The sequence below is a fragment of the Petaurus breviceps genome, unplaced genomic scaffold (genome assembly GCF_028583685.1).
Source record: "Petaurus breviceps papuanus isolate PSGF00001 unplaced genomic scaffold, PetGlider_PUasm1.0 229, whole genome shotgun sequence".
NCBI classification, from domain to species: domain Eukaryota; kingdom Metazoa; phylum Chordata; class Mammalia; order Diprotodontia; family Petauridae; genus Petaurus; species Petaurus breviceps.
Window position 1 is genome coordinate 37712027 of NW_027185903.1, and position 20701 is coordinate 37732727.

At 38.7% G+C, this 20701-nt stretch overlaps 2 protein-coding genes and 1 long non-coding RNA gene across 9 annotated transcripts in view; 1 reads left to right on the forward strand and 2 right to left on the reverse strand.

Annotated features, from left to right (window-relative positions):
- The window catches only part of IL31RA (interleukin 31 receptor A), a 112898-nt gene extending 109721 nt beyond the window's left edge, over positions 1–3177 (reverse strand). For 3 of the 4 annotated variants that reach the window (XM_069096490.1, XM_069096489.1, XM_069096487.1), the window contains exon 1: positions 3027–3177. The gene's annotated coding sequence lies outside the window, so the exon portion shown is untranslated. The remainder of the gene's footprint in view (positions 1–3026) is intronic. The other variant, XM_069096491.1, reaches the window with a different exon arrangement.
- An 88-nt stretch (positions 3178–3265) lies between these two features.
- On the forward strand, positions 3266–20249 carry LOC138167523 (uncharacterized). The gene is made up of 3 exons (XR_011169914.1): positions 3266–3420; positions 17706–17998; positions 18739–20249. It is a non-coding gene; the product is annotated as an uncharacterized lncRNA (long non-coding RNA).
- DDX4 (DEAD-box helicase 4) overlaps positions 13184–20701 on the reverse strand; it is a 69318-nt gene continuing 61800 nt past the window's right edge. For all 4 annotated transcript variants that reach the window (XM_069096492.1, XM_069096494.1, XM_069096493.1 and 1 more), the window contains one exon: positions 13184–16110. In XM_069096492.1, the coding sequence (XP_068952593.1) occupies positions 16024–16110 (87 nt within the window). In that variant the 3' untranslated portion in view covers positions 13184–16023. The remainder of the gene's footprint in view (positions 16111–20701) is intronic.

Genomic DNA, 20701 nt, shown 5'->3' on the forward strand with positions numbered 1-20701 from the left:
TAGAAAAAGAATCTCAAAAGCGCACTGAAGAGAATAATTCCTTCAGAATTAGACTGGAGGGGGTAGCCAGGTGGCGCAGTGAGTAAGAGTGCCAGCCCCAGCATTGGAAGACCCAGGAATCAGTTCCAGCCTCAGATACTTGGCTCCCACACAAAAAGTAATTGGCCATGTAACCTTGAGCAAGTTACTTAACCCCAATTGCTTAAAAAAAAAGAATTAGACTGGAGCAAATGGAAGCTAGTGATTTTATGAGAAATCAAGATAGTATTAAACAGATCCAAACAAATGAAAATATAGAAGGCATTGTGAAATATCTCATTGGAAAAACTCCTGACCTGGAAAATAGATCCAGGAGAGGTCATTTAAAAATTATTGGACTACCTGAAAGCCATGATCAAAAAAAAGAACCTAGAAATCATCCTTCAAGAAATTCTCAAGGAAAATTGCCCTGCTGTTTTAGAACCAGAAGGCAAAATAGAGCTTGAAAGAATCCACCCATCACCTCTTTAAAAAGATCCCAAAAAGAAAACCCCTAGGAATATTATAGCCAGGTTCCAGAGTTCCCAGATCAAGGAGAAAATATTACAAGCAGCCAAGAACAATTTGAATATTGTGGAAACACAATCTGGATAACACAGGATCTGGCAGCTTCTACACTGAGGGATCAAAGGGCTTGGAATATGATATTCTGGAGGTCAAAGGAGCTGGGATTAAAACCAAAAATCAACTACCCAGCAAACTGTGTATCATGTTTCAGAGGAAAATATGATCATTCAATAAAATAGAGGACTTTCAAGCATTCTTGATGAAAAAACTAGAGTTGAATAGAAAATTTGACATTCAGATACAAGAAGCAAGAGAAGCATGAAAAGGTAAACAGGGAAAAGAAATCATAAGGAACTTATCAAAATTGAACTATTTACATTCCTACATAGTAAAATGATAATTGTAACTTATGAAACTTTTCTCAGTATGAGAACAGTTGAAGGGAATATAAATGTGTGTGTATGTATACATATATGTCTATATATGTATACATACACACGTATGTCTATATAGGAAGGTATATGGTCGTATGAATACATATGTGTGTGTATATATATGTGTACAGGTATACATAGACGGAGGGCATAGCATCAATTGAATAGGAAGGGATGATACTTAAAAGGTGAAATTGAGAGGTGAGAGAGGGGAGATGGGAGAGACAGAATGCGGTAAATTATCCTATATAGAAGAGGCAAGGGAAAACTGTTACAATGGAGGGGAAGAACAGGGAGGCAAAAGGAAAGGGTCAGCCTTACCCTCATTGAATTTGGCTTAGGGAGGGAATGACATATACACTAAATAGAGTATCTCACCCTACAAAAGAGTAGGGGGGAAGGGGATGAGAGGGGGCATGATGGAGGGGAGGGCAGGTTGTGGGGGAGGGAAGTTGGAAGCACACACTTTTGAAAAGGACAGGGTCCAAGTAGAGAATAGAATAAGTGGAGGGCAGGATAGGATGGAGGGAAATATGGTCAATCTTTCACAATATATCCACTATGGAAATGTTTTGCATAGCTACACATGTACAATCTATATTGAATTGCTTATCTTCCCAGTAAGGGTGGGTGACAAGGGAGGAAGGGAAAGAATCTGGAATTCAAAGTTTCAAAATCAAATGTTTAAAATTTTTTATTTTTTTACATGCAACTGGGAAATAAGATATACAGACACTGTGGGATAGAGATCCATCTTGCTCTACTGGAAAGTCAGAAGGGGAATGAGGGAGGATATAGGAGAGAGCAGATTGGGGGAGGGAGTATACAGTGGTATCACTGTTTTGGGGTGGTGCGTAGGGGAAAGATGGGGAGAAAATTTGTAACTCAAAATCTTGTGGAAATGAATGATGTAATAAACTAAAAATAAACATAAAATTTAATTTAAAAAAAAAGAAATTTAGCTGTGCTGTTTACTCCAGCTAGATGAACAAGAATGAACAAGGAAACTTTTTCTTTGGAATGTGCAATAATCAAAAGCCAAGATAGCAATACACATGTTTTCTGCAAACAGAGAACAAGAGGACAGGATTTTTTTTTTCTAGAGAGGAAAGGAAGGCAGTAAAGATGTTATTGCTGTGGCTCTGTTGATTTGGAATCTGTACTTTATAGCATCTTCATAAGCATCTGCATCCTACTTCCCCATGACAAAACAAAAGAGGTAGGGCTCAGATGCTTTGTTATTATACAAGTAACAGGAATCCTCCAAAGATGCTGTTAGTAACAGATCTTTATTATATCTCACAATTACCAGAATTATGAGCCTAGTAAGTTTTATTTTGTGTGTATTTCTATGGGCTGTTTAAATTTTGAGATCACTGAAAAGAATTTCACTTTCAATCACAATAGCTGCTTTAGAAAATTCACATTATATGTCTTTACATGCTTAATACATGTTAAGAGAATCAACTGAAAACTATTTGAAGGAAAAGAAAACAAAATTCGAGCTCATTAGCTCCCTATTTTGTCCCTCCCCTGCACAAACGTGGAGAAACCTTGAAATCCAGACTGTGGTCTGATCGAGAGTGGGAGGATGGAGTGCCTTAGAGAAGGGGTAAAGAGGAACTCTCTCAGGATCACTGTGGAGAAGTGACTGATAAATTGATTCAACTGTTCTGGTGTCCCACTTTGCAAGCCTGTAAATCTATTTCCAGTTATTAGCAAACTTGTCCCAGCCACTAGAATTCAAATTTTGCCCATCTCGTCTTCCAGAAGAGCAGGGAGTGTAACAGAAAGAACGCTAACCACCTCTGTGACCTTGGGCAAGTCACTTTCCCTCTCTGAGCCTCAGTTTCCTCATTTGTATATGCCCTTAATTCATTCTAAAATGCTCAAAATATCCATTCCTGAAAACCTAAATTTCTAAATGCACAACACCTAGGCTCCTAATGTGAAAACCAGGCAAGGAATCGCAAGGAACCCGAGGAATCACCACCACCAACACCCCTTCAAATCCAGACCACCAGACGATCCCATAAAACCACTTACCCCTTTGGCACAACCGGTCCCACCATCACTTCTCTGACACTGACCCTGACCCTTATTTAGCCTTCCCTTACATCCACACACGTGGCGCTCCACGCCCCCTTCATGCTCTCCAGACAGCTCTCTCCTCCCTGCGGGTCCCCACCTCTCGATCCGCACCCTGCCCCCCCACCCACCCCGTTCTCCTGGAACTTGAAACCACTTTTCCAGGAATACCTCGGCCCTGACTAGCAAGTCCAGACGCCTCCAACCCCTCCCTACTTGCTTTTCAAGGGAAAAGATATTCCCTCCTACCCACTGAAGAAAAGTTAGGAGGAAGTCTAATTCTGCGGGACAGAACTGGACTGGACGGCGCCTGGTCTGAGTGCGTACTGCCGGAGAAGCTGACGACGCCCTTGTAAGTCGGGAAGGGCTGCAGGGTGCCTGAGTACTGGCCTGCAAATGCTCAGCCAGGGCATGCGAGTTACCCAGGGGCATTCACCACCCCTTTGCCCTACTCCATCCCATCTCATCCCCTCTCACCTGTCCCACCTCACCCCACCCCATCCCACCCCACCCCATCCCATCCCCTCTCACCTGTCCCACCCCACCCCACCCCATCCCATCCCATCTCACTGGTTTCTAATACTGAAAACCCTGACCAGGGGACTCACTCTGTCATCCTCCGCTGTTACTCTAGACAGAGATATCCACTACAGACCGCTCTTGCCCACCACCACGGGCAGGGGAGCAAGGAAAGTATTATACATCTCCACAGATCACTGGGCTTCTCACTGCTGAGAGGAAAGGGAAGTAAAAGCCACAAGGGCCTAGATTTAGAGCTACAAGGGACTTTGGCTAACCAGTCAAAATCCATTTCACAGAGTAGGACTTGTTTGGTTTTTAGTAGTGTCCAACTTTTCGTGACCCTATAAACCACAGTGGGCCAGTACTGTGTATGGGGTTTTATTGGAAAAGATACTGGAGTGATTTGTCATTTTCTTCTCCTGTGGATAAAGAGAAACAGAGGTTAAGTGACTTGGCCAGGGACACACAACTAGTAAGGTCTAATTTGAACTCAGGTCTTCCTGACTCCAGGCCCAAAGCTATCCACTGAACCACCTAGCTGCCTGACAGAGGAGGACACTGAGGTTTAAGGATGTGAGATGACAAAGACTAGATCCCACAGGTAAGTAGAGAAGGTGGGATCTGAACCCTGATTCTCTGATTCCAAATGCCTCTTTTCAACAGACCCCACTGACTCTTTCCTTACACTTCTGAGACCTGGGTTTGGAGAAATCACACACACTGTTCAGAAAGTGTTAAAGAAGGGGTGACTAGGTGGCTTAGTGAATAGAGCACCAGCCCTGGAGTCAAGAGGACCTGAGTTCAAATGTGGCCTCAGACACTTGAGACTTACTAGCCATGTGACCTTGGGCAAGTCACTTAACCCCAATTGCCCAGCCTTCCCCCCTCCAAAAAGTTAAAAAAAAAATGTAGGGAAACCTCCAAGTTAATTGGATCTAAGCAATCAATCTTAAATCATCTACTGTAGCAAAAGTTGAACTGTCAGCCAACCATGAAAAGCTGACTGGAAGGCAGAAGTCAGAAGACCTAAATTCTAATTCCCGCCCCTCTTGCTTCACCTGTCTACCTCAGTTTCCTCCTTTGTAAAATGAATCCCTTTAAATCTTTGACAGCAAATTGAGTGGAGGCAATCAGCTCATAGGTATGAAGTGCAGGCAGCAGTAAATATAATCTTTGAGAAACTTAAGATTCCATATGGCACTACTTATAACTATATAAATTATTATATAAATTTTAAGTTGGCTCTAAATGAAGATTTATAGAACACTTGTGATATTTTCCCCTGTACAAATAAAATAAACTTTAATAAGAAAATACAATTAAATACATTTAAATTAATTATAGTATAATTGAAAACACACAATTAAAATTTGGCATTAAAAGGTAAAATATTTAAGACCAACTGTCTAATTTGATTAAATATTATTTTTTTCTTTCCAAGACCAGAACTGTGTTCATTAAAATTAACCATTTCTATGTTTATTTGTTTACCATTTCAGAAGGCAATTTGGCAATTTGGTTTTGGTTTCAATAGGGTTTTGAAATAATGTTTCTCTTAAGCACCAGTGTTTTAAAATATTATTCTTGTACTTTAATACATTTTTCTGATGGTGTACTATTTAGTTACATAATTTTGACTTTCAGATTCTTATTTCAGGTTTGCTTTTGTTTTTGTATAATTTGGGGAGGAATACTAAAAGTCTTAATCCTATATGATACTAGTAAACTAACAATTGCAAAAGTTTCTAAAAAAAATTTTTTAAGCATGTGCCAGGCAAATACAAGCAAAAAAAAAAAAAAAGATAGCCTCTACCCACAAGAAGCTTACATTCTAATAGGGGAAAATAGCATATAAGTGCTCCCAACATGAGATGACTATTGTGGGAAAAGCCTTGAGGGTCAGGGTAGAGTCAGATACAAGTGAGCATGGATAGCCTGAGCCAGGGGTGGGGAACCTTTGACCTCAAGGTCATATGTGGCCTTCTAGGTCCTCAAGTGTGGCCCTTTGACTGAATTCAGACTTCACAGAACAAATCCTCTTAATTAAAGGATTTGTTCTGTAAAACTTGGACTCAGTCAAAAGGCTGCACCCAAGGACCTAGAAGGCCACGTGTGGCCTCAAAGTCACAGGTTTCCCTGCCTCTGGCCTCTTCATAAAAGAGACATCCCAGGCAGGGACTCCCTAGTCCCAGGAGAGTAGCCGCTGCTGTCTCCTGCTTGTCCTCATGCCTAATTGCTCCTTCTCAGTCTCCTTTGCTATATCTTCATTTGGGTCATCCCCACACACCATGATGTCCATGAATAGTCTGTCCTAGGACCTCTTCTCATCTCCCTCTATACTATCTCGCTTGATAATTTCATCAGTTCCCATGGATTCAGTTATCATCTCTATGCAAATTATTTACTCAGGCCTAAACTCTGAGAAAATTTTCTTCTGATTCCATTTTGTAATTGATTCTATTTTGTAAAACCACCACCATTTTGAATAACTACCTAATGTCACATTCCTTTGTCTCTAAATTTTGAAGTTCAGAAGTTTAAAAATTCAGCTTTCCTATAATGACTAGCTTTCTTTTCTAAGTTAAATTTAAAAGTTCAGCTGTTCTACAAATCACTTTTAATTGAAAAAATAAACATGACCAGCTGTCCTTGACCATATAGGAATAATAAAAGAAATCCATTATTTTCGACCACTAGTTGTCCTTGAATAATTAGAGGGAATCTGTCATCTATATACCATTAGTTATTCTTGTCGGGTGTAGGTGGGTTGAATAAATCAGTAATTTCCTAGCAACAGGATGCAAGGAGGGATTGTTGATTGCCCTGAAATCCTTATATCCACCCAATCATATTGCTTTTCAAGTCTATGATGTTTTCTGCCTTTGTAACCAATCATATTGTTTCCACCATCTATAATGATATCTTCTAATTTTAGGGGGCTCCTTTTGTCTATAAAAGTGATCAGTTAGTCCTCAAGATGTTTTAGCTTGCTGAGGAGCCAAAATACCTCTTTTTTTGGTAATTGCTAGCCTTTCCAATAATTTGATTGTGCTTGGAACTTTGTTCCTCAGTCTCCCTTATTTTCAATCATGATCCTTCTTTCCTGACTTTGAGGTTTGGATCTCCAACTGCCTATCAGAAATATCAAACTGGATGTCCCAGAGAGATCTTAAATTAAAATATCCAAAACATAACTGATTATATTTCTCCCTTCAGAATTTCCCACCGTCCTCCCATTCACTCACACTTACCACCTGTTTCTCCCTTGATGCCTCATTCTTACTCAATCTGTTTCACAGGCCTATTGTTTCTTCCTTTGCAACATCTCTTGTATATGCCTTCTTCTCTCCTCTGGCATGGCTCCATCTCTTCTTGCACACCTGGTGCAAGCCCTCATCACCTCATGCCTCGACTATTTCAAGTCTTTTGATTGGTCTCCCTCCCAGATACAGTCCATTTTCCACTCAGATCTCAAATTGATCCTTTTAAAGCACAGGTCTGACCATGTCACTCCCCTACTCAATAAACTCCAATGGGTCCCTATCACCTTTAGGATCAAATATGAAATCCTCTGTTTGGCTTTTAAAGCCCTTGCTGCTCCTTGAATACATCCCTACATCTCCTGCCTCCATACCTTTGCAGCAGCTGTCCCCATGCCTGGAATGCCTTTCTTCATTTACACTTCCTAGTTTCCTCTGAGATTCGGGTAAAATCTCACCTTCTGCAAGAAGACTTTACTATTACTCAATGTTAGTGCCGCCTTCCCTCTGAGATTACTTTTACCTTGTGTATATCTTCTATGGATGTAGTTTGTATGTAGTTATTTGCAAGTTCTTCCTCCCATTCAACTGGGAGCTTCTTGAAAGCAGCAACTGCTTTTACTTCCTTTGTATCCCCACTGCTTAACACAGGGCCTGGCACACAGAATGTGATTAATAAGTATTTGTTGACTGACTTGACCTCTCCTCCTCTGAGCATCATTCTATCAATTATACCACCCTATCTAGATCCTGGTGGCAGTTTCTGGCCAATAGACTTCCTCTCCACCTCAACTCATACCCTAATAGTTTAATACACATGTCCTCACAAGTACTCCACTCCACAAATACTTCAACAACCTCTTCTAAATATACATGATCCATATTTTCACTCCTCCTCAACTTGGATCATAGCCTCACCTACAATTATTCCATCTCTGTGATCCAGCTACATGGCTCGCTCAGTGGGTAGAGTGCTGGCCAGGAGTCAGGAAGACCTGAGTTCAAATCTGACCTCAGACAATCACTATCTGTATGACTCTGTCCAAGTCACTTCTGTCTGCTTTAATCCACTTGAGAAGGAAATGGCAAACCACTCTGTTTCTCTGCTGATAAAACTCCATGGACAGTATAATCCATGGGATCATGAAGAACTGGACACAACTGAATGATTGAACATGATGTAAAACCCTGAAATTCTTCTATCTGATCTTTGCTTTCTAGTCTTCATAGCTTCTTATGCCTCACACCACCTAAACCTAATCTTCAATCTCACCATCACCTCCAGTTACTCAGCCCTTCCATGCTCCCTCAGGCCTCCATGAGAAGGCTTTGGCCTTGCTTCTTAATTTATGCTATATTGTACCATTTCAACTGTTCTCAGGTCTTGACTCCCTTGCACCTTTGTCCTATAACTGCATCTCTTGAGTTAACCCCCATAATCACCCTTACCTGCATCTATTCATACACTGCCCATTGGCACTGGAGGAAATCACACAACTGCATTATGCAATTCCAACTGCTGTACAACATTGCTTGTTTTATTCCCTAATTGACTGCCATGGTGTCTATCCACAAGCCACAACAGCTCTTTCAAACCTTCTCTTCTCTCCTCAGGTCTCTCAAACCCCTTGTCTCCTCTCTCAGAACTTCAGGGGGAATGCTGAGGGGTTTGGGTAATGGTCTATTTATTGCTCATGAGCCCCCATCCATGATATTCTTCCCAAAATTAATTACCAGTTAATATCTCCCCAATATCAATTGATCAGTTGATCTGTTCTCAATATCAATTAATCAATTAAGATTAATTAGGTTTTATGAGAGGGTATTTACTAAAACAATACAGTAAGAGCTGAAGTATAGAAAATTTCTCAAATTAGAAGCCCTTTTTCTTCTACCATCGCACCTCTAGGGAAAGTGGAATCAAAATTCAGTGTTGGCTACCAACATGTGTCCCACCAAGTTCACTTTTGAGTGAGGAATAGCCAATGGATGAGTCTTAAGAAGACAGTATCTCCATTGCCAGATCAATTCATAGCTTGCCTGGGTCAAGCCAGTCACTCCTCAGGTCTCGCCAGACTCAGCTGCTTCAGCTATCATGGCTTCCAGTGGCTGGACCAATCGTAGTTCTTTCGATCTTTTGAAGATCACAAGGTTACATAACCTGGTCCACTCTGTCTCTGATACCCATTCACCAAAAATCATAAAAGAATAGACAGAAAGAACATAGGCACCATTTGTTCATAGCCACCTAGTGGTGCAGCTGGGAAGATGCAGGAGCTCCCATCACAAGTAATGGCTGGCATTACTTCTTTCCCTATTCAGAGAGAGCCATAGCATTTCTTCCCATTCACTGGAAAGCCTACAGGGAGAGAGGTCCCTTATCCACTTAGCCTTTTGTGTTCACATTCTATGCTGGATTAGCAGTCAGTTAAAAGACTTTCCAGAACCACACAGGGAGCCAACAGGACTGTCAGAGAATGTCTGCATATGCTTTGAAGAAGTTAACAGGCCCCTCCATTACACATATCTAGAACGAGACTCACCCCACCTCCATGGGGATCCCGGCAGGCAAAGTCTATTTTACATGCTCTGGTTCCTTATTGGCCACTCCTTCCCTCCCACCATTGCTTCTAAATAGTCTCCCCCCCCTTCCCTACCCACTGAGCCATACCTTGTAGCAAAGATTAAGAAAATAGAGAAAGTTCAGCAAAATTAACCAGCACATTAATGTGGCTGGTCCTAGGACTTCTACATCTGTAGTCCCTCCTTTGGTCAGTGAGTCATTGTCTTAGCTCCTCTCCCAAGTATTCTAAACAGCTTCTGAAGAAGTTTGTATATAGAAGTTGTATAGAAGGCTGATGAAAATCTTAAAAAGAACTTACTAAATATTTATCTATGTATCTCCACATGTAATCTTCAGAAATATAATACTCTTGTCTTTTGAATTCTTCCAGATTTCTGCTACTTGTCTACAAATTTTAGTTCTAATTTTCAGCTACTTGACAACATTTATGACCTATCATAAATTCACCAACCAGAACACTATTAATTGGCACTTACAATAAAGTAACTTGTCTTTGTCTAAAAGATATAGATCGTTGAAAAAAATGATCTTTGCTGCTAAGTTGAAATGCTTTCATGTCTATATTTTAAAATCTTGTTTGAGCTTCAGGAAACTACTTCAGAAAGTAGATTTGTATCTTTGCTTGTGATGTTGTATCATGTGCTAGAAAATGCACATAAAAATGGCCATAGTAGAACAGTAGAGATTCATAATTTAATATCTAGATTTCTTTCTATTCTTCCTTGCCTGGGTAAATGTTTGCATTTGTTATTTTTTGCAATCATAATAACATGACCTGGATTCCAATGGAATAGTGGGGCATTTTACATGCAATAAATGTGTAAGGAGATTAAGGATTGGTGAAAAAAATACTGACATGGATGGCATAGTGGGTAGAGTTGATGCCAGAGCTTCCTGAAAGATATGTGATTCTACATTCTTTGAGAGATTTTTTTTTAATTTAGAAAGCTGCAGACAGACACATAGAGGAAGCCAGTTCCTCAACATGTCCCTAATTTTCAACTTGTTTCCCAAGATATTTCAGAGAACAAATTTCTTATAGGGCAAGATTGGGGTATCTTGATTGAGCCGTGATCTTATCCCATCTAAAGAGCTCATTCCTTCACATATGTTCTAGTATATTCTAATCTATATAACTTCTGTTTGCTGTTTACTTGGATAAATGGGTTTACTAACTATTCTTTATTTGTAATCTTTTGTGTAACTAGTGTTTGGTGGAGTGCCAAGTCAGCAGGCATAAAGGGGTTAACGGAAGTGGTTTTTGTTGTATTATCAAGCCAGCATTACTGGGGGAGAAGAGGAAGTAGTGGGGACAGGGTAGATAGACATAACCTTCATCTGAAACTTTTTGAAAATAGTCAAGGAAAGGGGCAAGTGCCCAGCCAGAGCCTTCTTCTGACTTCCCTCACAGTAGAAACTTGTCTTCCTTGGAAAGGATGGGCCAGATTCCAGGTACCTATGGATAGATATCCATGTCACCTGTCTACTAACCATATTTAGGTTATATTGCATGAGCACACATCTTAAAAAGGGAAACATTTGAAAAGAAAATTTGCGCTATAGTATTATTGCATTTCTCTCTCAACTACAGAAAATAGTGTAGGAATTCAATACTGTGTTAGGAAAGTGACAAAATACACTTCTGCCAAAGCGATATTCCTAAAGCCTAAGTCTGACCATGTCATTCTGCTCAATGAATACCAATAGCTCCCTGTTGCTTTTGCTGCAGGATTAAATGCAAACTACTCTAGTACTCACAACCTAGTTTTAATTTACCTTTCCAATCTTATTATGAAGTGCTTCCCTTTATGCACTCTATATTCCATCTAACAGACTACTTACCATTTTCCTCTGCATGATATTCCACTTCCTGTTCATGCTTCAAAAGCTCTTCCGCATGTACTGAATGTTCTCCATCCTCATCATCACCTCTAGGAAACTCTCACTCTGAGGTGCAACCTAAGTGCCAGTTCCTATACCTACTAGGTCCTTCCTGATATCTCCAGCTGTTAGTGCCTCCCACATCCCCAAATTATGCAAATACAAAAATGTATTTTATATGTATTGTTTCATTTACATTTTTTCCAATTACCACATATTTTTCTTTCTCTTTCCCACCTCATCACTGAGGAAAAAACCCAAAAAAATGTACATGCTCACAGCCACACCATTATTCTTCATTTTCCTTTTTTGTATATATTCTGTACAATGGAGCACTGGCATTGGAGTCAGAGAACTTGGGTTCAGATCTTCCCCAGATATTACCTGGGCAAATAATTTAACCTCCCTAAGCTTTAGTTTCTTTAATTTTAGAAAGATACAGTTGGACTACATGGCCTTTGAGGCTACAAGATAATGTGTGTATGTATGTGTATGTGTGTGTGTGTGTGTGTGTGTGTGTGTGTGTATGGCAACATTCAACATTGGAAAGGTTGTGGGAAGATAGGCGCAGTGGTGCATTTTTGGTGGAGCTTTGAATCAGAATAACCATTTTGGAAAGCAATTTGGAGTTATGCAAATAAAAGTGACTGAAATACCATACCCTTTGACCCAGAGATTCCATTACTAGGCATATACTGCAAAGAGGCCATTGATATGAAAAAAATAACCACATGCCCCAAAATATTCATAGCAGCACTTTCTGTGATCATAAGTAACTGAAAACAATGAAGATGCCCATTGATTAGGTTAGCTGAACAATTTATAGTCATTTCTTACTGCAGAGTAATATCCCACTACATTCATGTACCATAAGTAGTCATTGAAGTCCTGCAATGGTGGAAACTGTCTCTCAAGTTCCAGTTTTGGATATGCCTAATTGCTACAGTTTTCTATCAAGTCAACATATGCTTCTTTCCAACTTCCACCCAATACTCCTTATTCTGTTCACTTGGATGAAGCAAAATAAATCTAACCTCTCTTCTATTGTGATTGCCTAATACATGAAGCCAACTATAATCCCCATCCTCCAAATCTCTTTGTTAAACATCCGCATTTTGTTCCCAAATCACCACTCACCTCTAACTGTCCAAACCAAAATACCCTTCCCTAGGAACCACTCTCCTCTAAATTTACTTACTTTCCTTATTAGAATATAGGCTGCTTGAAGGTAGCTTCATTTCCCCTCCCTTTCTTTAAATCATACTCATATGGCAGAAGCTCAAGATCCTTTCACCTACCTTCAGATTTATTTCATGTGACTTCCATTCATATATTTTCTGTCCAGCCAAACTAGAACCCTAGGTATTAGTCAAGGGATTCCATCTCCTTCCTCCTTGGCTGATCCCAATGCCTTGAGTACTCTCCCTTTCTCATTTCTCAGAATCCTTAGCTTACTTTATGTACCACGTCTTTTATTTAAAAACAAAAACTTTCCCTGCTTCTCCTACTCTTCTCTCCAGAAAATTATCTGGCACTTAACAGGTGTAAAAATGTACACATACCACAATAGAAAGTGAGGTCCTTAAAGCAGATTGCTATTTTTCTTTGCACCCTCAAGTCTTAACCTCCGAACTGAATTAAAGGGTATGAATAAGCATCAACAGGGAATTCCAAGATATCTAGTCATATGAAAAATTTCTCAAAATCAGTATTGATTAGAGCAATTAAAATTAAAGTATCTCTGAGGTACATATCTTTCAGACTGGCTAACAATGAACAGAAAAGGAAAATGAAGAATGCAGTTGGGGAATGTGGAAAAATCAGCTACACTAATGTGCTAGTGGAGTTATAAATTGGTCCAACCATTCTGGAGAACAATTTGGAACTATGCCCATACTCACAAGAAAGGCTTCATGTAGAAGAGTGTTTGATCTGAGTCTAGAAGGATTCTATGAGGCAGAGGTGAAGAGCTAATAAATTTCAGTTATTAGACAGTTTAATAGTACACAGATAGAAGATAGAATGAAATGTAAAGAAATATGTAGTGGGGCAGGAAGAGAAGGAAATAAGCATTTATACATGCACTACAGACACTGTGCTAGGGGCTTGACAAGTATCTCATTCAATCCTCACAACCACCACCCTGTAAGATAGGTGAGGTTATTACCCTCATGTTACAGTTGAGGATATTGGTTAATGCTGGAAATTTGCCTGGAGAGCGTGCTTCCAAGAAAATGCTATGCAAATGCTTCATTGTGGCGAAGAAGTAACTCAGGGTTCAAGAAAGCTATGTGAGAAGCTCTGGCATATAAGCCATTCATTTCAATTAAACACTCATGAGAAAAATACAAAATACACAGAGGACATTTCTTATGGGAGAACACAAGCTAAGTGGGAAAGGTAATTTAACAATGGAACAAAGGTTCTGCAAGGCACAAAAGGTGGCAGAAGGCTTGATGAAAACAGGACATGATGGGTGTAGCTAATCTGAGTAAGAGTGGAACTCAGAATAGCGGACAGGGAAGAAAACTTCAGTCTAGACAGCCTATGACTGCCAAGACTTTTATAAATGAAGTTATAGGGTGGTAGATTTTCCTAACATCTATAGTATAACTGATTCATTAATAATATCAATCCCTGAGCAAGAAGTAGAAGGGCAGATTACAAGTCCCTGGTCCTGCTTGATCCAGGCAGTGGTTGGAGAGATCCCTGACTAGAGAGGCAAGTCTTGGTTGAGGTTTGATCAACCAAGTTGGCTTCACCCTAAGACTCACTCCAAAATTAAGTAACATACCTCCAAATTTCATTTATGATCTCATAAATTAGTATAGTTTTGGTTCACTTACTGAAGTTGTCAAAGACTGTTAAAAAAGTTAATTTTCAGAGATCAAGAGAGAATATTTCTCTCCTGTTCATTCTCTAGTATTAAGTAGAGATGCTCTCTAAATAGGCAGTTATGTGGTAATATCGTGCAAGAAAAAGGAGAGAAGACAACTCATGCATTAATTTAGGTGTCCAGTGGATTTACTTAGATATAGAATAATCAGACAACCACATGTTGACTGGGGAAGTTGCACTCCAACAGGATAGCCTCTAATAGTTGATCAAGCACCTGAGAGAAATCTTCATATCTCCACACTGATGAGCTCTCATGCACATGGAAAACAGGCAGCACACATAATGGCTCAATTTCTGAGATAACTTAGGAAACCCACCATTTGTAGTTATCTGCTTTCAATCTATTCAAGTCACCAGGGTCTTAAGATGACTGGCTAAAACAGTAATAATCTCCACCACAACCCAATTCAAGATTTGAAATACTTGGGAGTTAATTTAAGGGCTACAAAATTTTTGTCTATCTCCACAGAGATCATGAGGTGTCCCACTATCTGATTAAGATGTGTGTTTGTGTGTGTGCACACGTACACATGCATGATAGTGTCTTTCTGCTTAACCAGACATCCTCAGAGATTAGAAAGAACTATCACCTAGTTCATTTTTAAAGGCTTTTCAACTTCAGGGGAACTGACAGAGCTTCTGCTCTGTTGGCCCAACCTCTGAGAACTGAACTCTTATCTATTAGGAGGCATCATAGCAGAACATCTGTATAAAATCTCCAAGGATACTATTTAACAATATCATGTTCTTTAAGATTTTTAAGCTTATGTAATAAGAATTATTAAAACATCATAAAAAGTCATCACCAAATTACATTTTTTTGGAAAAAATGATGATCAAATTCATTAGAACACTGAGTATTTTCTAACATAGTTGATAAAATAAAATTCTTACGTCTGTTATCTAATCTCTATCACATATCTCTACCTTTTGGTAAAGGTAATGGTAATATTATGGAGCTTTAAGAGACAAAGTCAGGCCCAAAAAGAGACAATTTCCAAATGGTCATTAATGACCCCCTTTTCCCTTTATAAGATCACCTTTCTTAAGTCCTCTTCTTTTGGAATCAAACATAATATGAGGATGGAAGTAGTAATCAGGGTCAATATAATATGACCCAAGTTCCTTTCTCCTTCAATACTTATTCTAAGTATTATCTCAAATTTAAACAGTGAAACAGCGATCTAAGAACCTGTGTTTGGGCTTTTATTCAGTACGTTTACAAGGAAAGTTTAGAGATTACAAAAAGTAACAGCATTTGTCATGTCATTGGGTACAGAGATCACATTTCAAGTATTTAACAAACTTCACCATATATTTAATCATCTAAATCAAAATCACTGAATCTTACACTATTTGTTCTATGTAAATTATTTTATAATAACATGGTGACACTATTGTTTTAAAGGTTTCTTTTAAGAAAAAATAAAAAAGACCCAATAATTTTTAAATCAAAAATGTTTCATGTCCTTTTACTTACTTTATAGGCTCAAAAGCACTATTAATATTTTTAAGACTTAATAAAGATATGAAACATGTCAAACTCCTGAACAATAAAATAGAGGTAAACATGACATTTAGAATGTTTAAATCTTTCCAGTAAACACCATTTGTATTAGTAACTGCAATATTTCAACATTTAGCATTTCACGTAACTATTTAGTAAAGAATTTTATTTTTTAAAAGGAGAGGGGCAAGATTACAGGATGGACAGGGAGTTACCAACAGTTTCATACTTCCTCTAAAATTCAAAACTCAAAACCATCTTCACTGCATCAAAACTGTATATGGAACTTGAAGAATTTTGGCTTTAATCCCATGACTCATCATCTACTGGATTTGGAGCTTGTGCAGAAGAAAACCCTAGAATGTTCATGCTGCTCTTGCCTTGGTAACTCTACAAAATTGAAAAAGACAATCACAATAACTGTCGCTTTAGTAACCTCCCCTTTAGTAACCATCCTGACCCAGGATGATCAGTTTCTTTTTCCTTCAATTTACAACAGAATTTAATCCACACTAATTCTAATTGAATACAGATTCAATCTAAATTAGAAAATGAAATGACAGTTAAGTAAACCTTAATTTTTTTAAAATTCTAACCATTTTGGATGGCAAGTACCTTCTTAAATGAACAGGTAACAATATTTGTAATTAGCATACCAAGTGTTTCTCAATACAAAGTAACTATTCTAAAATTATTGTCAAATAACAAATAGACTTTCCTATTACAGGATTTCAGAGCTGAATCAGGTCTTGACATGGTCAATGTTACTAAATTACATGTTCCTTTTTCCTGTCAGCTAGCAGACTGGCAAATTAGCATTACAAAAACAACAAGCACAACTCCTAAAAATTTAAATTCCTTATCTAACTTGGTCAAAAATATCGCAGCTAATAATTTCTTGACTTGCCAGAATGATCATTTCATCCTTCAAAAGGCAGAGAAAGCATAAAGGGGAAATTCAATTTCTATATCTGATTCTCATAAGAAGGAGGAACTGGTTGCTCTGGTGGAAGTAGGAAGGGGGAGAGGCTCAGCAGGAAGGAAGAATGACCTTATCTTAGGACAGAGAAAAGAAATTCTGAGCATGGTCTAACATATATCCCTAAACTCTTGAGAAAGCAGATTTCAATGGAGCTACAGGAAGTCTGGGTAAATATGTAATAAAATAACAAAAAAAAAAATCTAGGGAATAATGGAAATAAATGTAGTAAAAATCCCGTGTAGTACAATGTGCTTCAGGGAAGTCTGACAGGAGGGATGGATGGTGCAGCACTAAACTCCTCCCAAAGCTTTCCATTATAGAGGCAAGACCCAAACCTTCCAACTCTCCATTTTCTATTTGCATTTGTGCTTGGTTTGAACTCCACAGAACAAGATGTCCCCCATACTAGGTACCCCAAAGGTATACCCCTCTTGCTTTCCAGCTTTCTTTTATGTACTGTCTTCCTCCATTAGATTTTAAGTTCCCTGAAAGCAGAGACTGTCTTTACTTCTCTTATTTGTATCCCCAGTCTAGGGATACACAATGCCTTGCACATAATTGGCACTTAATAAATATTTACTGAATTCAATCATAAGTCACCTGGGAAAGAAGATGATCAAGAATAAAATTCTGAAGATACAAAGGTGAAAGCTTCCAATGACAAAGTAAAAAATGGTTGTTTGTCCAAAGAGACCCATGTGGATTGAGATTTTTTAAAATAAATGTATACAAGACTGAAATAGGTACAACTGACAGAAGATGAACTTAGGAATACTCACAGTCATATGAAGAAAGTAGTGTTAAGGATACTAAAGGTCAGAATTAGTCAAGTTCCCAAAGGAACCTAAGGACAACAATACCAAAAAAACTTTTTCAAGTAATATTGGGAGAAAAAGGAGAACCAAAGAAGGCAAAAGACCTTTGCTTGGAGTGTAGAGAACAAGTACACGTGACAACAGAGAAAAGATACAGCTGCTCAATTATTGTTTTTTGTTCTTTAAAGGGAGTTGATACCCAAGACAAGTAAGGAGATACAACACCTAGCTACCTCTGATGAATTCACATCATTTGGTCCAGATGAAGTACTGAAAGTCCTGAAAAAAAACCTGATAGAAGTGATTGCTGAGACAGTCAATGATATCTGAAAGATCACAGAAAAGGCAAGGTATCTCTGAATTTGAGAAGGCACATACTGTCCTGATTTCAAAAAAGGAAGGACAACAGACTACAAACTATAGGCCAGTGGGCTTAACTTAAGATTCCTGGGAAAATTCTACAAAGGATCATAAATCATTGGTGAGTATCTAAAAAGGGAAACAGAGATTACAAAAAGTCAGCATAGTGACATCAAGAATATGATACGCCAAAATAACCTCATTTCCTTTGATATAACAGGATTACCAAACTAATAATAGATGAGGGAATGCTGTGAATAGTGTTTATTTCTCAATTTTAATAGGCTTTTGATAAAATTTCCCATACTACTGTAATAGTAATGGGATTTGAAGGGGTATGATCCCATACCCCTTGAACTGGCTGACATAAGGAAGGGGCTGAATAGGGAGAAACCCAAACTGAGAGAGGCCAGAACTTCTGGGAGCCAGCATCTGGAGGCTGGGCTGCTACTGCTGGAGAGAACTGAGGACTGAAATGAGAATTAAGAACTCCTGAGAAATGAGAAGAGAGGAGAACTGGGAGGAAACATGAACGTGGTACCGCTACTTTGTCTGTCTGCTTTGATGTTACTCTGTCAGATTCGTTTGCTGGTAAAGGACAGTGCTGTTGTTACAGAAGCCCTGGGACCTTGCTGTTGGTTCAGAAGCCCTGAAAGAAGATTTTCTTGTATGTTTAAAAAATCCTGGAGGAAGGTCTTACTGATGTTTTCAGGGGTCCTGGGACTGTACTGATGATCTGTGCTGATTCCTCAGACCCTGTTGTTAAGTCTAGGTTGATTTCACAGGCAGAGAGTGAATTGATGAGGACGCCGGCAATGTGAATGTATGTTATTGTGACTTTGTTAAGCTTTGTCTTCCCAGGAACAGACACTGCTGAGAACTTGCCTCTGGTCAAGATGAAGAAAAGACCTCTCCTTGGTACTGAATGCTGTGATGATACTGTGACCTAGGAGTGGATAACTTTTGTGCTTTCCACTATCCCTTGAGAGGATGCTTGGTGGTGACTGATGATATTGTCATTCAGTTGTGATCCAGGGGTAGAAAAATTTGTGACTGACCAAATGAAAGTACTTTGTTTATGACTGGAAACTAATCTCCAATTAAGAAGAGAGAAGACTTTGTGATTGACTAAATGAATGTACTACTCGGGGTGGAGAATTTTAGCCTTTGTACTTTGTGACTGAATTAAGGACCAAATGACTGAGTACTATATCTTGATTTTCTGGGAATGTTTTGCCTTAATTTGTTACTGAAATAAATGGGAAGTTTACTATGCTTGTAATCAGAACCTTGAAAGATGTTCACAGCAGCAGTCCTCTAGGAAGCTGTTTATGCTTGGCTTTACAACTACTATTGTGGAAAGGAGAGAAATGTGAACTTAATGATAAAACACTCAGATGGATTCAGAATTCACTAGATGACTGAACTCAAGTAGTTATTAATGAGTCAAGGTCAATGTAGCAGGGCTTTTGTAATAGAGAATCCCAGAAATATGTACTTGGCTCTGTGATATTTAACACTTTTGTCAATGACTTGAATAAAGGGCATAGAATGATATACTCATCAAATTTGCAAATGATTAAAAACTGAGAGGGATACAGCTAACACACTGGATGACAAATTCAAGATCCAAAAGGATCTTGACAGGCTAGAGCACTGGGATAAATCTACTAAGATGAAATTCAATGAACATATATGTATAGTCCTACACTTGATTACAACAAAAGAAAAATGGGAGAGACTAGTTAAGGTAATTGTTTTGAAAATTATCTGGGAGTTTTAGTGGACTGAAAACTCAGTATGTGTCAGGAGACATGAGGGCTAAGAAGTTTTGGGGTGCTTTTGTGAGGAGCACAGCTTCTAGAAATAAAAGTCATAATCCTATGTGTACTCTGTCTACCCTTGGCAGAACTCACTTAAAATATCATATTCAATTCTGGGCACCACAGCTAAAAATGTCCAGTGGAAAGTAACTGGAATGGTAGAGAGAATTCAATTCATAGAATACAAGGCTGAGGTGTAAAGAAGGCTAAAGGTTGAAAGAAAAAGGTTAAGGTTAAAGAAACTGAGGCATATCAGGTTGTAGATCATAAGACTCAAAGAGAACCTAACAACTATCTTGATGAAAGGGAACACGAAGGGCTGTCACGTAGAAGAGAGTTTGAACTTATTTTGCTTGGCCCCAAGTGCAATGGATAGAAAGTGAAAAAGCAATTTTAGGTTTTGACATCAAAAATACTTCCTAATAAATTAGAGCTCAAATAAAATTGCTTGCCTCAAGGGGTAGTAGGCTCCTTTTCTTTGGAGATCTTAAAGCACAGGTTGGGAGTTCATTTCTTGAGTATGTCTTAATGAGGATTCCTCTGTATGTGTGTTGGACTAGGTGGTTGTTGAGGTCCCTTACAATTCACAAATTCTGTGGCATGGTTAGAGAAGCCCCCCCCCCCCCCCGCAAAAAAAAAGATCAAGGGGTTTTAGTAGACGACTACATTAGCCAATAGTATTTTAATGGCAATCAAAAAAGCTAATATGATCATGGGATGCATTAAAAGCAGTATACTGAAGAATAAAGAGATAAAGTCTCACTATTCTCTGCTCAGAACACAACCAGAATATTGTGTTCTGTTCTAAGTACCATGATTTAAGGAAGACAATGTTAATTAAGATGGATATTGTCCAGAAGGAAAATGTGGGTGGTAATATGCCTTGAATCCATGCTATATGACTACTAGTTGAAGGGAACAGAAATATTTAGTCTGGAGAAGAAAAGGATGGACAAAATAGTTGTCTTTAAGTATCTGAAAAATTGTCATTTAGAAAAGAG